General features: G+C 39.8%; 1 protein-coding gene across 1 annotated transcript in view; it reads right to left on the reverse strand.

Annotated features, from left to right (window-relative positions):
• PTP4A2 (protein tyrosine phosphatase 4A2) overlaps positions 1 to 15,600 on the reverse strand; it is a 28,947-nt gene extending 13,347 nt beyond the window's left edge. Inside the window, exons 1-2 of the mRNA XM_044237666.1 lie at positions 15,482 to 15,600; positions 45 to 742 (exon numbers count right to left, since the gene is read on the reverse strand). Of these exons, the coding sequence (XP_044093601.1) occupies positions 45 to 140 (96 nt within the window). The 5' untranslated portion in view covers positions 141 to 742; positions 15,482 to 15,600. The remainder of the gene's footprint in view (positions 1 to 44; positions 743 to 15,481) is intronic.
• Positions 15,601 to 17,149: the final 1,549 nt, after the last annotated feature.

The raw sequence follows: 17,149 nt of genomic DNA on the forward strand, positions 1-17,149 counted from the left end.
TACCGATCAGTCAACCCAAAAAGTAGACCAAACTGCAGTCTTACCTCTGTGAATTTGTTGAGGGTAGCATTGGTAGGGTTGTGAGTTATCAGAAAACGCATATTCTCATAGGAGATCTCCACAGGGGCTGGACGGTTCATTATGGCAAATAAAAAGTGTGAGCGTGCGTGTATGGGTGTGATGGGGAAAATGACAAAAAAAAAATCAATAAATCTTGAAATGTTTCACAGCAGAAAACATTAAAAAAGACCACTAAAATGCCTACTATCGATCAGTGTTTGCTCTATTCAACTTGTTTATTCTTTAAGAAGCTTCTCTCTTCAAGGTAAGCAGAAGTATTTAGAATCCACTTGAATCCAAATTCAACTTGGGCCTCAATGTCTGCAGATGGATACCTTCGGACTCCAAAAACATCCAACTACATACAAAACTTAAGTAGCCTTTACTACATTTAGGCACTAGTGAGACAAGTTAAAAGTGTAGGTTGCTTTCCACTTTTGTTTACTTGATGCTTAATTTTACTGGAGTCATTAAAAGAAATATGCTTGTAATTAAAAAAAAAAAAAAAGCCAACTATTTCTGAGGCCAGTCTTGGTGTCCAGAGTCTTCAAGGCAAGGTTAATTATGGCACATAGAACCCCCAAGCTCACTTGTCAGCGAAAACGCTGTGCTGAGCCTGGCAGAAGTCTGCCCTCACGCTCAGAATCGCCATAAATGTGCAACGTATATCCCAACGAAAAACCTAGAGGAGAAAAGCATAAGTAAAATGAACTGGAGACTGACAGCAGAGTAAACATATTCAAAGTCAAGAATACGTTCTCTATGAATCCAAAGACATCTGAAATGCCACCAATTCTTAATTACTGTCATCTACAAAGACAACGATAAAAATGTATACCAAGAATTTTAAAAGTCAGAAATTCAAAAGTATGTCTTTCTTTTTCAAAAGAGGGTTCAACAAAATTTCTGTATTAGTAAGAATATTTGTAACTCAAGTCATTTTTAAGTGACCTTATTTTCAAGTTCATTTATTTTTTTTTAAGATTTTTATTTATTTACTTGACAGAGATCACAAGTAGGCAGAGAGGCAGGCAGAGAGAGAGGGGGAAGCAGGCTCCCCACCGAGCAGAGAGCACAAAGTGAGGCTCAATCCCAGAACCCTGAGACCACGACCAGAGCCAAAGGCAGAGGCTTTAACCCACTAAGCCACCCAGGCACCTCTTTCAAGCTCATTTAAAAGAGTTATTGGGGTTGCCTGGGTGGCTCAGTTGTTAAGTATCTGCCTTAGGCTTGGGTCATGATCACAGTGTGCTGGGATCAAGCCTTGCACTGGGCTGCATGCTCAGCAGGAAGCCTGTTTCTCCCTCTCCCACTCCCCCCCACCCCGGCCACTTGTGTTCCCTCTCTGTCTCCCTGTCAAATACATAAATAAAATCTTCTAAAAAAAAAGTTAAATTAAAAAAAAAAAGTTATTAAAAGATCCTTAAAGAAAGCTTCCTTCCATAGACTCTTCATAAAGCTCACAATGATTGCATTGTTCTGCTTTGATGGTTCAGTCCTTTACACAGACACTTTGCTTAAAATAACATACATCTATCTGTAGGGGCACCTGGGTGGCTCTGTGGTTAACTGTCTGCCTCTGACTCAGGTCATGATCCCAGGTCCTGGGATTGAGCCCCATGTCGGGCTCCCTGCTCATCGGGGAGCCTGCTTCTCCCTCTCACTCTGCTGCTCCCCCTGCTTGTGCTGTCAAGTAAATAAATAAAATCTTAAGAAAAAGAAAAGATACATCTGTAAATGGATAAAAGGTATTTACCAAAATTCCACTTTGAGGGTTTAATTCTTTCTATCCAAAGGATATGCACTGGCCCCCCAATTATAACACCAGTCCATAAAGTGCTTTTGAAAAAATTTATTTTCCTTACAACTAAGTAGTTGTTACTACCTACAAGGAATGAAGAAAGAGAAGTGACTTTTCTAAGGTGAATATCTTCTGTTAATCAAAGGTTTTTTATTCCAATGTACAGTAATGCCTACTGCCTCAACTAATGCATAAATCCCATCCTCTCATTTCTAGTCCAGTTTACCTTTTTTTTTTTTTTTCCTGAAAGATAGAGTCAAACAATCTCAAGAAAGCTTGAAGCCCAACACACAGCCTGATGTAGGGATCTATCTCACGACCCTACCCTGAGATCACGACCTGAGCAGAAATCTAGCATTGGACACTCAACTGACTGAGCCACCCAGGCACTTCTAGTCCAGTTTACCTTTTTACTATTTATCACATCACATCACTATCTCAAGAGTACAAAAGCACCTAAAGGTCATCGATTCAACACAGCATTCTCCTCCCCATACCAAAAACAAGGTGAGAAAGAAAAGTGGCAGAATTTTTATATTATTTTGGGCCTGCTGTACTGAAACACAGTAATCTTTATAGTTAGCTCAGTCAGAGTATCAACAAAATCATAAGTTGCTCTGAGGGCACCCGGCTGGCTCAGTTGGTACAGCAAGCAACTCTTGATCTTCTGGTCATGAGTTTGAGCCCCATGTTGGGTGTAGAGATTACATAAATAAATAAATCTTCATACATAAATAAACAGATAGCTCTGGAAATAGGGACAACGTCCAAGTTCTTTCCCTTGTGTCTTCTCTAACCCACCAATAAATGCTTATTTAGTAGTCTCTGAGAAGATGACTGTGACCAGATAGAAAAAGACATGAAAGGTAAGTACCATAGAACCATTTCAGGAAGAAACGAAAATACAATTAAGAATTTTAGGAAAAGGGGTGCCTGGGTGGCTCAGCAGGTTAAAGCCTCTGCCTTCGGCTCAGGTCATGATCTCAGGGTTCTGGGATCAAGCCCTGCATCATCAGGCTCTCTGCTCAGCAGGGAGCCTGCTCCCCCCCACACCTCCGCCTCTCTCTGCCTGCCTCTCTGCCTACTTGTGATCTCTGTCAAATAAATAAATAATCTTTAAAAAAAAAAAAAAAGGAAATTGTAAGAAAAAACCAAGGCCTACAAACTTTCAAGCCTATTCTATCCACAAGTCTTTTTATGATATTCTTATGACACTGTATTTTTAAAGTTACATACTTGTAACAATATTATCATGGACACAAGCACAAAACTCAAATGTTCCTAAAATACGAAAGATATGCAAGAAATTAGAAATTCAAAGCGGCATTCTAGGAAATTCAATACCTCAGCAGAAATTATACACTACAGTAAAATCATGAAACTTCTAATACTCAAACTAACAAAAATAAAAATATATACCACCACTTTCCAAACTGTAACCCCAAAACAGGAACCTTAGATTACACATTTGATAGAGTACTCCTTGTACAGTCAAGGAATTTTAAAGCTAGGAGAAACTTAGAACAATGACTCTGACCTTTAAAAAAAAAAAAAAGAAAGAAAGAAAGAAAGAAAAAAAAGAAAAACAAAATGATGTTTGGGAGCAAGAGAGGTTAAAATGACTTAACTAAGACCACATCACTAATTAGTAGCAGATCAAAGACAGGAACCCAGGTCTCCTAACTCAATTAATTTTTCCTTCAATTTTGACTATGGAGGTATCCACATATTTTTCAGGTCATAATCTTTTTCATGTAACTCTAACTTTTCTTCAAATATATGCTTGGATGTTGAACTGCAACTCTGTGACCTTAAATAAGGGGAGAAAAGATTATTAAAGTAACCACTCAAAGAACAATGGTTTGCATGCAGTGAAAAGCAAAACACAAGGAAATTTTAACCTGTTTGAATCCCTTTGGTTTAATGATGTTATCGCAGCTAATATGTGTGTCAGCTGAATAAAGGCACTAAAAGACCCGCTTTGTAGTGATGGCCAGTTTTGAAAGGTTACAGCTCTAGCATTAAGTTTTCTACCTAGTCTCCAGTGTTTGTCCACTTAGCAAACAGAGCAAGTTTTATCCCATCTTATTCCTTTTGGAAGTACCACTTCCAAGGATAAGGATAATTCATTATTAGATTTTCAATTCTTAACAAAATTCAATTCTTAAAAAAATTAACAATTTTTCAATTCTTAACAAAAATAACAAAATCCCCAGCAAAGCACCAAATCAAACAGTATGTCCTATTAATGTTAAAAGATGTATGATAAAAACAAGCTTCTGTTCCATCTCCCAGCCCCAAGAGTTCAACTACACATCAACAGTTAAATGCTCTTGCACCTGTCTATTCACATAAACTAAAGTTAATCGCGTAAGAGACATAAGAATACAAAGAGGTCTGTAAAAAAAAAAACATAACCCACCACAGCTGGAAGGTACTAAAAATTACAAAGCCCTATAGTTTAGCATAAACTCAGCATCTACACATCTTATAGGAAAATTTTCTTCTAAACCCATCTCTCTGACATTAAGTAATTTTATCTTTTATAGAACCTAACTTTTAAAATGTTGAATCTGGGACATTACCATTTCCTATACAATAGTTGCATTTTTAACTAAAGAAGATAACTTCACTGCAGGATTAGAAGGAATGGTTTATGACAGAGAAATACATTTAAATTAAGAAGGAAGGAGAAAGAGGAAAAAGATGAAGAAAGGGGAAGCTGGAAGAGCAAGTGAGCAAGAGACCAACTAAGCTAAGACAATGTACTACCAGTAAGACTAAGTCAATAACACAACAGAGACTACTTTAAACTTTGAAGAGAGGTATGTCAGAATTTAAATATCCTATGCCAATACTCTAGTGCTAACATCTAAATGAAATGAGAATCAAATGCATGAAATAATATAATACCATCATTTAATCATGATTCTTAAAATGGAACATTCTGCTGAGGTTAAAAAGAATCAAACAGATCTGTAAGAAATATGGAAAGATGGCTAAGAGACTCTAATAACTGCAAAGAGCACATGATGGTATGAACAGTATATAGAGAAATATTTGTGAGTAATGTATAGCTTTCATACCCATCAACTATCTGGAAAGTTACAAAGAGGTAACTGGTTGTCAGGGTCAAGGGGACCAGAGGTGGAGGCCAGAAGCATGATTTACTTTATCATTATGCATCGCTTCTGAAATATTTTACTTTTCCCATGGACATGTATTACCTTTTTCTTTTTATTCCAGGGTGATAAAGAACCCTACAACGATTTACAATTTAACCATGTTCTCAAAAGTGCTATAACCACAGAATTATAAAGAGCCTTGAGAGAGCTAGTCACTCTTAGTCCCAGGCAGGCCTGTTCCTACACAATTCCAGACAGTTTTCTTCTTTGTTAAAGATATTAAATTACTGAGTAAAATTCAAGTTCTTCTTTGGCAACTGTAATTCTAAGTTCAACTATAAATACAGAGAATTTGAGGGCAACACAAACTTATTAAGCATCCTTTTAAAAATTCTGTCAATCCACTCACATCAAGTTTTCCACTGAGAAATTCTCTATTTCCGAGTTAAAGTAAATGATAAAATAAACCCTCTAATTTGATGGGTTATGCCAGGATTCACCAAATTAAAACAGTACATTATAATATAAATACAGAAGTCTAGATCTAAGAAAAAAATTTCAAAGCAAAGGTCTGGAAAAACAAGTAAGCATACATTTACTGTTATTTTTCTTACCAGAAATTCTACAGGAAGTCATGCAAATTTGAGTCAGCTTGGTTTGTAGAAACAGGCAACATGAAAGCATTATACTGCATATACAGCTAAAACCTTGCACCAAGTTTTTCCTAAAACAAATTCACCTCACTTCAACAAAGAAACCTGCACTTCTCTTAAATAAGTATGAATAACCTATCAAGAGTAAAGAATTCACTCTCATGAAGAGTTAAAACATCTTCCTTACAATTTGGCTAATTAAGAATTTATTAATAATTCAAGTTATTTATTAGACACGTACTATGCATCCTAGTACTCTTTAAAGTGCAATAAGAGCAGTAAATGAAAATTCTCGGTAGGCAGAAAAAGATAAAATATAACACTGTTATGGAGAAAAATGCAAAGGAGGGGAAACTGCAGTGCCAGAAAGGAGAGGGCTTCTAATTTTAAATAAGGCTATCAGGAAAGGCCTCACTGAAAAAAAGTGACATTTTATCCAAGACCTGGGGGTGTGAGCCAAACAGATATTTGAAGGAGCATTCTAGGCAAAGGGATTAGCTGTTGCAAAGGTTATGAGGTGGGGCCATGCTTGGAGTGTTCTATGAACAACCCTCTCTTCCCCCTCTCTCTGTCAAATTAAAAAAAAAAAAAAAAAAAAGATAGACTTTAAGGTAAATTTGTCCACAAACTGGATATGGGGTCTATGAAAAGACTAAAGGCCCTGAGTAATTCTAAGAACCCTAACTTAATATTCAGAAATTATTCAAACAACAGATGAATAAAATCCTCACAACTATCAAGGAAGAAAAATAGGGAATTTATCTGTATAAGGGAATTTTATCTGTAAAGTACTACTTATCTACTGCATTCTGACCATTTGAGGAAAAAATGTATCTTAAAGACTTATTAAAATGATCTTAACTTTGCTAATTAATCTTCTAGTTAACTGGTCTCAAAATGAAAGCTACTCATCTTTCATAACTTACTCCCAAATTATCAGAGTTCTGTGGAAATAATAGTTCTACTCTCTTTTTGTTCATCCCTGTAGTTCCACTTATCAAACTAAAACTGTATACATCTGGCTCCTTGAATTTATTAGACAATTTAAATTAATGTTAATTCCCCTCCCCTACTATACAGTTCCAGGTAGCTGATAAGGATAGAGGTATCATTAAATTCTACACAAATTCGAGTCCAAAATATCTGTGAACAAGGTAAAAATAGCTTCTTTACTGCTTAAAAAAAAAAAAGTTTCATAGTTACTCTCTTGGTTATTCCCACTTTTCTACTTCCTCATTTAAGGAGGGAACTTGAGAATCAAGTTCCAGTACAGAAACCAATAATCACTTATATAAAAAGAAATTATGACCTTGATTGTGGGAAAATACTGTGACATTTCAGAACCAGCATAATATACATGGCCTGCCACTCAGAAAGGAAAGGAAAACAATTAACCAACAATTGCACCTGCTTCTGAGAACAGTGACCGTTATAAGTCCTGTGGGCCCAGTTCCTACTCAAATGAAAAGGGAGTGGTTTTCAAATTCGAGTGTACCCTAGTGATTAGAAGTACTTGTCATTTTCTAGTAATTCCTACCTCTACAAATAACTGTAAGACAAAAATTGCATTAAATATTTTCATGCCACACTCGAAAATATTTATTTTCAATTCTGTACGTTTCTCTAAAGATCAGCATTTCTCCAGTTGAATTTCTTGACCAAAAGTCTTATAAATAAAATTTCCCTTCCATAAATAAAATTAAAAAGAAGGTAACAGGACTATGGCCAATTATCACTTTTTCTAAAAAAATTATTCGAATACCAGTAATAACATTAAAAATCCTACCAGCACAATTCTAATATTGGGCATTAATCTTATTGAGTTCAAGTGAATTTTTAAAATATTAAGCTAAACATTTAGCTGTATTAAATTGATTCTATTCATTCACTCTTTTCATTTCCAGGCAAAGACATCATGGCTATCTCTCTTCATGGGCTTTATGCTTAAAGATTTTACTTTATGTGCACTTTAAGATTCCCAAGCCTCTTTATTATAAAGTTTAAGCACATTATTTTCCTAAATAACTGTGGTAACCTCCTTTACATGATAAAAACTATCTCATATTCAGCAGCATTCCCATATAATTAAATTCTAATATTTGTTTTCTTCCTTTCTTCCATCCTTCTTTTAACCTCAAAAGGCTAAGTAATTTTCCCAGAGAACAATTTAAGTCTTAATCATTTTAATTTAGTTTCCAACATCACTATATATACATTAACCCAGAACCACTAAGTCAATTATTGCATTAATAAAGAAATGTTTTTGAGATTCTGAAATTCAATTGTAAAAAAGCAAATTCAGTAGTGAAAATCCAGAAAAAAAGAAAGAAAAGAATAGAAAAGAAAGAAAAGGGTGCCTCGGTGGCTCAGTCGTTAAACGTCTGCCTCCCACTCAGGTTGTGATCCCAGCATCTTGGGATCCAGTCCCACTTCGGGCTCCCTGCTGGCCAGTAAGTCAGCTTCTCCATCTCCCGCTTCCCCTGCTTGTATTCCCTCTCTCACTGTCTCTCTCTCTCTCTCTCTGTGAAATAAATAAATAAAATCTTTAAAAAAAAAAAAAAAAAAAAAAAAAGGAAAGAAATCCAAAAGGACACCTGGATTCAACCTGTCAACACCACTTTGAAATATTTTCTGAGCTATATCAGGACAGTTAGAATGACTATAACAGCTGTGAGTTCCCTGAGGTTGCAAAATAGATACTTGGGAAAAGGTTATTTGAATCACCTTTCAAAATAACCTACAGCACAGGAGCAGCATGCAAAGTAAGAACTTCCAGGCTATTGTTAGCATTATTTAAAATACATGTTTTGGAGCTGAGCAGTTTATAGGTCAGCTTAACTCTTTCATTTCCCCAATTTGTCAAGTGTATTGAGCATTATTTAAAGGTCCTGTTCAAATATTCACCACCACCAAGGAGGGAAGGAAGCTCTCTATGTACAGGATACAGAATAAAAACATTCTAAATTACATCTTGTCAGCATAAATTCTTTGTTTGAGCCCCAGAAATTTTTTTGCTGTTAGGGCATTTTGGTCCAAGTTTCCCCTAAAACGGGTTAAGTTACACTTCACTTCCTCTCCTAAACTTTTTATAAATCACATTGCACTTCACAGCCATCTCTCTATGTACTAAGTATAATACAAGTCAAGAACACAAATCATTCTATTTGGAGCTGCTAGTGGCCTTTTAAAATATATACTGTCTACCCACTAACTGTCCGATTTATTTTGATAAAACACAACATTCACAGTCTTTAAAACACATACAGTGAAAGCAGTTGTTTTACATTAAAACACACTGGGAAAGGTATGTCCTATGGTGAGTGCTGTGAAGAGTGTAAGCCTGATGATTCACATACCTGTACCCCTTGGGCAAATAATACATTATATGTTAATTTAAAACAAACAAACAAACAAAAAAAAACCCACAAAAGTGAAGTTAAAATGGTAGAAATGGTGAAATACCTCTATAATGCCAAGTCAAGAGATAATTACTCTTTGCTCACCAGCTTAGTTCAACATGAATTCGCCTTTATTCTCTTCCCACTTAAAGAATGCAAAATTTAATCTTTCTTGTACTCTTCCTCCAAATGCTTAGTGAGATGGAGGACAATATGTCACCTCTGAATGATACTAAAATGCAGCACATCCAATCTTACAGCTAGCATTTGTGGAGCTCTTTGAACATGCCATGCAAACACTATCCAGGATCAAGATACTAAAAGAATCCATGTGGGTGAAAAATATTTAATGAAGGACATTAAAATTTCATAATAATGCTATATACTTTGAAGACAAAAAATATGAGTAGAACGGAGTAGGATTAATTAGGACCTACGAGGAGAGGTAGAACTTTTATAGAGAAAGGAAAGGAGTCTTTGGTTAGATAACTCTAGGAGGCCTTGACCATGCTGAGAATTTCAAACCAATTCAAATGCAATAAAAACTCTTAGGAATTTAAAAGTATGAACAGTAATCAGGGAGCAATTCTTTGCTTAACGATAGAAAACAAATACGCCACCTTGGTGGGCATCTTCTGATCAACTGAGCAGCTCCATAATTAACAAGCTGCACAAAAATAGACTCTCAACTTACTAACTCCTACCTCATAGGTGAATTTGTTTTCTAGCAAACACATGCGAATTTAACTAAATTCTACTTGCTGCTAACCTCCAAATGAAGATCTCATTTCACTAGAAAAACAATTCAGGACATAGTCTATGACTTAAATTTTAAGTGCTTCTCATCTAGAAAGACTGTTACTGGAATAATTTAAACCTCACCAAAAGGAAACTTGTTTGTAACCACACATGTGGAATGAAGAGTAATGTCACTTAGAATCTATTGTTTCTCCATCACATCCTTCTCAATTTGCTGACAAATCCTGCTGATGACTCATATCCTTCTGCACTAACCAGTCACTCTGTTCCCTCATGATAGACTTTCACCAATAATGGAAAGTAGAAAACACATTAATTTGTTTTGCTACTAAAAACAATAAATATCAACATATGTAGATAGATCCAATTTACAGATACTGTGGTGATACAATCTAGTGAATGTCTCCTATAAAAGACTGCCAAAAAAAAAAAAAAGTTATGCTCAAATCGCAACTAAAACTAAGACAACTACAAGAAAGCAGACTGATTGTGAATTTGAATTCCTGTCAAACGATACATTAGTTAAGAGCCAACATTTTTTACCACTGCAGAAATAAAAACACAAAGCAATTTATCTGATCTGCTAAAGCAAATATATCATGTGTGCATTTTATGCCAAAAGAACTAACATTTCCTGAGAAGAATGAAATTTCAACCCAAAAATACTATGAAAGGAATTAAATATCTCTAAAGGTAAAGACCATTCTAATCGTCAAAATATTTTTTCAAAACAGGCTCAACTAGCAAAGAAAGGGTCACAGAAGAGCTTAAAATTCTCTAGAGTTTAAAAAGGCAATGTTGTGCAATGTAAATATATATTCAAATGATGAGATTTAGTTTCTAGGCCACTTACAATGGAATGGATGCTGTGTCACAGAACCTATGGCTAAGAAATCAGTGCAGGCATACAAAAAACATTTGTACTGGGGTGCCTGGGTGGCTCAGTCAGTTAGGTGTCTGCCTTAGGCTCAGGTCATGATCCTGGGGTCCTGGGACTGAGCTCTGCATCAGGCTCTCTGCTCAGCCAGGAGTCTGCTTCTCCCTCTCCTTTTGCTCCTTCCTCCACTCGTGCACACACACTCTCTAATTTTTTAAAAAAAAAATTGTATTCAAATCATATAAAAACTATTGGTATAATATGTCTATTCCTCATAGTCATTTCTTCAGGAAAGATTTTGTACCCTGTCAGTCTATGCTGATTGAAGAGCTAGTTCGGGGGAAACGTTAACACAGGCAGTGCCAAAGGGTCATTTTCTCACCTGGGTTCTGGTAACTCCACAGGGTAACTGTGAAAGTGGACAGAGCCTGCAGTGCTGTGAAGCTTCTTTCTTAGAGGTGCTAGAATAGTGACAGTTTCTGGTTTAGCCTAGACCTCTACAACTCCAAGAAGAAAAAAAAAAAAAAAAAATACCATATAATATCTACTTGAGCTCTACACCAAGCAATTCTATAGGGCTGCAAGTCCCAAGACAGTGGCCAAAGGAACTAGAAAATGTGGTTCAATCAATAAAACAAAAATAAAATAAAACAAAAGAAAAAGCTACCAGACACCTCTACACATATAATATCCCTAAAGATGAAAATGGATGAAAGTCTCTTCTAACATTCCAGATTAACAGACTCAAATCACCACTTCCCAAAAAAATTTTAATTGCTGGTATCCACTGTTCACTAACAAACCCAAGGTACAAAATTATATGAAGTGCAACATCAGAGACTCTCACTTTATAAATTTAGCAAATTATCAGTTTCTATATACTCAACTCGTGTCTTAAGATAATTCCTATAGAGTAACAAGTTAACTCAAAAATAAAGTTTAGCAAGAGATTTAAGTACCTTAACCCCCAAGGGAAAACTTTTTTTTTATCCACTGCCATCTATTTACTGATATCTTTAATCTGGATTTCAAAACCTGGAATTCACAAATTGATTCTGTAATCAATCTCCTTATCTGTACGAGTGAAAGTGCCACTTAGTCAAAGGATTATTATGAATTTTAAGGAAGATGTTTTATGATTCAGCATTATAAGATTCTCAAGAAGGATTATAAGATTCTCAAGAAGGGAATGTTGAAACCTAAAGCATAATGATGGATTTCACAAGGTGTCCTAAGATCTCAAGATCTCTACCACTGCCCTATTCATAAATATAACTAAGTCTACCATGTTAAAATTTTGGATCTTGACTTCCAGTTGCTCAAAATTTTTAAAGATCTCCAACTTCTATAAGCAGTACAGCGATTATACAGCGTCTGAAGAAATCAAGCTAACTTGGATTTCACTCTAACTTAGGTTTTGCTCTTCCAAGAGTAACAACTAAAAATTATGTATTGCTCTTCTGCATGTTATTTGTAAATGCTTTTTCTAGACTCTACTGGTCACCAATCCCACATTCCAAAAAAAAAAAAAAAGGAACAGTACAAACCCTGTTAAGTAAACCTCTACTAAATTTAAACTTTACACGTCAAAATTCTACAACTACTACATACAGAAATGCCACCTTTAAAAGACAAAATGTTAGCGTAAGAGTTAAATCTTAAGAAAAATAAATATTTTACCTTGCTTCACACAAATGTCTTTTCAAGAAGATATAAATATAGGGCTTTCAAACTTTTTAAAAAAGTTATATGCAAAAGCATTCAAACATTTACTCTTCCCTAGTGCCACCAAAGTTCAATGATGTTATAGATGGTTTCTGCTTATAAATTTGGTTAGTTCAAATTAAATATTACTTGACTGACTCATGGAGGGAGTGGTTTGACTTTTGCTGTTCTGAGTCAGAATAAACCCAGTTCAGCAGTTCTAAACAATTTTTCATTTGTATAGGTGTCCTAAACGTTAGCTTTCTCCAGTTGCAAAATATAACAAACCCTTGCCTTAGTAGAAAGGTCTTAGTGGTAATAATAATTTGAATATGTAGTTCAATTTATAATTAACAAGTGCTTCTACATATATTTTCTCACTTGATCTTCACAATCTCCTAAGTATCTCATACTGCTGAACAGAAAGACTTCCACATAGGAGTGACAAGTCCTAGTTGACTCTTACCCCAATAAATAACACTCTTCTTCTCTCTCCCCCAAAATAAAAAACATAAAAGGCTGCTGGGTTTCTTTAATCAGACTCTCTTCTCCCAGACATATCCCAGGTGCCTCATAAAAGCTATGTCTCAAAGCACACACCCTGGGGCCCCAAGAGTTTCAAGGCAGAATCTCCACCCACATAAAAGCTTAGCTTAGGCCCCAAAGAGCCTCAAGTCAGCATCTCCTAAATGACCCCCTTGCCTCCAGCCATCTAGTCTTCTGCATTAAATTCAACATGTCTCATCTGTATGAGCTGCTAGGTCACTGTGTGGTTGAGAAACCTCAAAGTGAGACAACCTCCTGTGAGGGTGGTAATGAATGGCAGAGTGGAAAAATCAAGGACTTTTGGAGTCATACAGACCTGGGTTTTTAATCCATTTCCAATTCTCACTATGTTATGACCTAGGACAAGTTACTTAAACTCTTTGAGCCCTTGTATCTCTTCATCTCATCACTGTAAATCACTGAGGCCTCATCACTGTATCCCAAGTGCCTAGCAAATAGAAACCACTCAATATGTGGAAAGAAATGCAAACAAGGACCCCCTACCCCCTTTAGAGTAACTGCGAGAATTATACAGAGAGTGTATAAAAATGCCCAGTGCATAGGAGGCCCTTAATAATAATGAATCCAGGGGCCTCTGCCTTCAGCTCAGGTCATAATCCCAGAGTCCTGGGATCAAGCCCCCGAAACAGGCTCTCTGCTCAGCGGGGAGCCTGCTTTCCTCTCAGTCTCTGCCTGCTTCTCAGCTTGCTTGTCATCTCTGTCAAATAAATAAATAAAATTTTTTAAAAATTTAAAAAAGAATAATAATGAATCCAGTCTCCCACTAAATATTAACAACAATATTCACTATTTCTAAAAGCACAAAGCATGCTAATGATTGAAAAGGACATACTAAGAAAAACATAATTTCGGACTTCTAATTACACACCGATGTTTTGGCCTATAATTCTATTATGTCTACTACCAAAATGACCACCGTCTTTGCTTATCCTACTGAAAGACTCCCAACTTCTAAGAACCTTCTCATCAGTAAAGTGTAAAATCTGTAACAAGGTACTTTTTATCAAGAGCCCCTAATTCCACAACACAGGAATCTGGCAAAACTCCATAACAATATTGATTCACTACCCAATATGAAACAATTTTTTAAATGTCAAAGATTAGAATACTGGCAAACAACTTCTCACCATCTTCAACACAACGGCATGCTGGCAAGTGATTCTGAAGCCTTAAAAATGTGTCATTCTTAGCCTTAATTTCCTTTTGCATGCTGAACAAGGCATAACTTCATTCACTTCCTGTCTGAAACTACTCTGTAATACAGAGCACAGCAGCAAATAACTACCATATTCTAACTCAGCAGCAGTTGTAGTCTGGTGATTCCAAACATTCAAGCAAGCCTACAGTGATGCTTAGAACTGCTACACGCTTTTTATGCTTCTTGACAAACTCCAGAGAATAATAAACTAGCCTCTGGTTCTTCTTCATCATCAATGTTACATTATTTTTTTCTTAAGAGTTCTTCTCCAGAAGGGTAGAGAAGAGTTAGTATCTGATAAAAATTTTTTCTATCTACCTAACGATAAAATACCTTTCACCTGAAAAATTAGCAGTACTTGATAAAACAGTCTATGGTTCTGAACACTCTAAGGGCAAGAACCTAGGATCCTGGGCAATAGACAAGGTTCTTCTAGTTAGCTCTCAGAGCGCCAGAGGACGATGGGATGGCCACCACGTCCCTGATAAATTTAGAAATTTGTATCGAAGTCATAAAACCTAGGGAAAACATTTATCCTCCCTCGCCCCGAAAAGCATGAGCTTTCTTTTAAAAACCCCAGAGCCAGAGGACTATAGTGCCCCTGGGATAAACTCCTATACCGTTTCCTCATAATGGAACCCAAGAAACCAGGGACACGACGCTCTTGGAAAGAACTCCCCAACCGAGGACCCCAAGGTTCACTATCGCCATACACAGCGATCACGATCACGGAGAGCTGCCAGGATGCCCGCTCACACACTGGACAATCGCAGGCACACCCTTTCCACGTTCCCTCATCTGCCATTCACCCCTCCCCAGCCTCCCTCTCTCACACTGCACTCATATTCCCCCCCACACACACTCCCCCACTCTGCCCCATACACTCAACGCTCTCCCTCTCCCACCACCTCACTCTCCCCCATTTACCCCTCTCGCCCACGCGCACTGCCCCCCCACACCCCCACTGTCCTCTACACTCTGCTGGCACTCACACTGCCCCCGGACACGGCCCCCAACTCTCTCATCCACACACCCCCAACTCCGCCTTCTTTCATCCCTCATGCACACCCAGCCTCTCCCCAACTCACACTGTCCCCCTCAGGCACGCACATTCTCCCCCCTCAACACTCCACATTCTTCCACACGCACCGTCCCCCCTTCCTCACCCACCCCCGTTCTCCACGCTTCCCGGCCGCGCTCCCCCCGCCCCCGGCCCGGCCCGGGCCTCCTTCCGGGGACGTGTCTCAGGCCTGCACTAATGGCTGCGGCGCCTCCCGCCCTCCCCTTCCCCGAGGCCCCGGGAGCCGGCGCGGGGGCCGCCCGGGAGGAGCGCACTCACGCTGGCGAGCTGGGGACTGGGCATTGAAGTCCGGCGGCGGCGGGAGCGAGGAGGCGCCTCTCTCCTCAGTCACCTCGGCGGCGGCGGCGGCGGCGGTAGCGGTGGCGGCGGCGGCGATGACTCCCCCCCAGCCTCGGCGCGCGACACCCGGCCCGGCCCGGCGGCGGCGGCGGCGACGGCGCGTGTCCACGAGTCCGTCTTGCTGCTGCTGCTGCGGCCGCCGCTGCGTCTCCTGCTGCCGCCACTGGCCCCGCTGCCGCCGCTGCCCTGTGGCGTCGCCTCGCACAGTGCCCGGCCGCCGCTGCCGCTCCAGCCGCTACCGGACGGACGACGGTTAGAGCCCGGCCGATCGCGCCGCCGCCACCACCGCTGCGCGCGCAGCCGGAACCAGCTCCCGCCGCCGCCCCTCAGGGGGCGCTGCGGGGCGCGGCGCGCGCGCCCACTGGCCCGCCCCCCGCGCTCGCGGACTGGCTGGCTTGCCGGCTCGCGGGGCGGTTGGTCCCGCCCACCTGCCCCGCGGGGTGCTGACCTACTGCCCTCGGCGCCTCCCCCGCTCCTCCTCGTGGTTCGTTCCTCTCCTCACTCCCGGCTGCGGAAGGCGCGTCCATGTGACCGGGAAGGGGGGGCGGAACGTGGCCTTAGGACTCGTTCGCCCACGCCGCGGCCCACTCATCCCATCCGCACCTGGGCAGAGGCGAGGGCCAGCGGCCGCGACGTAACCTGCAAGGTCGAAGGGCTTTTTCCCGCATCCCGAGCCGTGAGGCCTGAGGCCAGATCCTGATGGGACTGGGCGGCGACCGAGCCCTTTGCTCGGGGATTTCCAACTCAGAAGTGACAACCAGGACAGCTCAGTTATTGGCTGCCCTTCCTCGAGGCCCCAAATAAATAGCATGCGTGCATGCGTCTGCAATTCTGCAATTACGAAGATTGTTTCTGCGCCTCTCCCGGTCCCATCCCCGCGCCACACACACACACACATACACACACACACCCCTATGAACCCTTCCTGACAGTCCAGATTTCAAACTTCCGGTACGTAGCATCTTGGGCAAGTAAGTTATTTCCTCTCTCTTAGTACTCTAAATTATTAAATGGTAATAGTTACCAGCTACTTCATGAGGCTCTTTTCACGTATCAATGATAGAATGTATGAGAAATGCCTGATAAAGAGAAAATCCTGAATTTAAAGTTTTCCAACCTAATCTCCCCTTTAACGACAGAGATTATCCTAGAGATTCCAGTATTCTCTCTAGCCTTTGGAAGGTGACCAGAAATTCTTTAATTCTTTGTCAGACCACGAGTTTTTAGTTTCGGTTTGGAAAATGTGGTCACCGGTGAGTTTGGGAGACTGGTCTGGGCCATTGACTGGTCTGACGGCAGCCAGAAAGAGGCACGGGAGGCTGGCTTGGGAGGAAGAGGGGAAGCTCACCCATGAGAGTTGGGGGGGGGCTAACTCTTCCCTAGACACCCTAGGAAGTCAACCTGCCCAGAACCAGCCCCTTTTGAGAAGGGGCTCCTGCCCCTTGGGCTGCTTCTCCTCCGCGAGGACCACGCACATGTTCATTTGGCCCTGTGGGAAGAAGCAATGGTCAGTGGGCATCATTAGGCTGTCCCCACAAGGTAGACCCCGGGCATTGCTCCTGACCAGAAGGCTTCTATTAGAGCTTA

The sequence above is a fragment of the Neovison vison genome, chromosome 2 (genome assembly GCF_020171115.1).
Source record: "Neovison vison isolate M4711 chromosome 2, ASM_NN_V1, whole genome shotgun sequence".
Lineage (NCBI taxonomy): Eukaryota > Metazoa > Chordata > Mammalia > Carnivora > Mustelidae > Neogale > Neogale vison.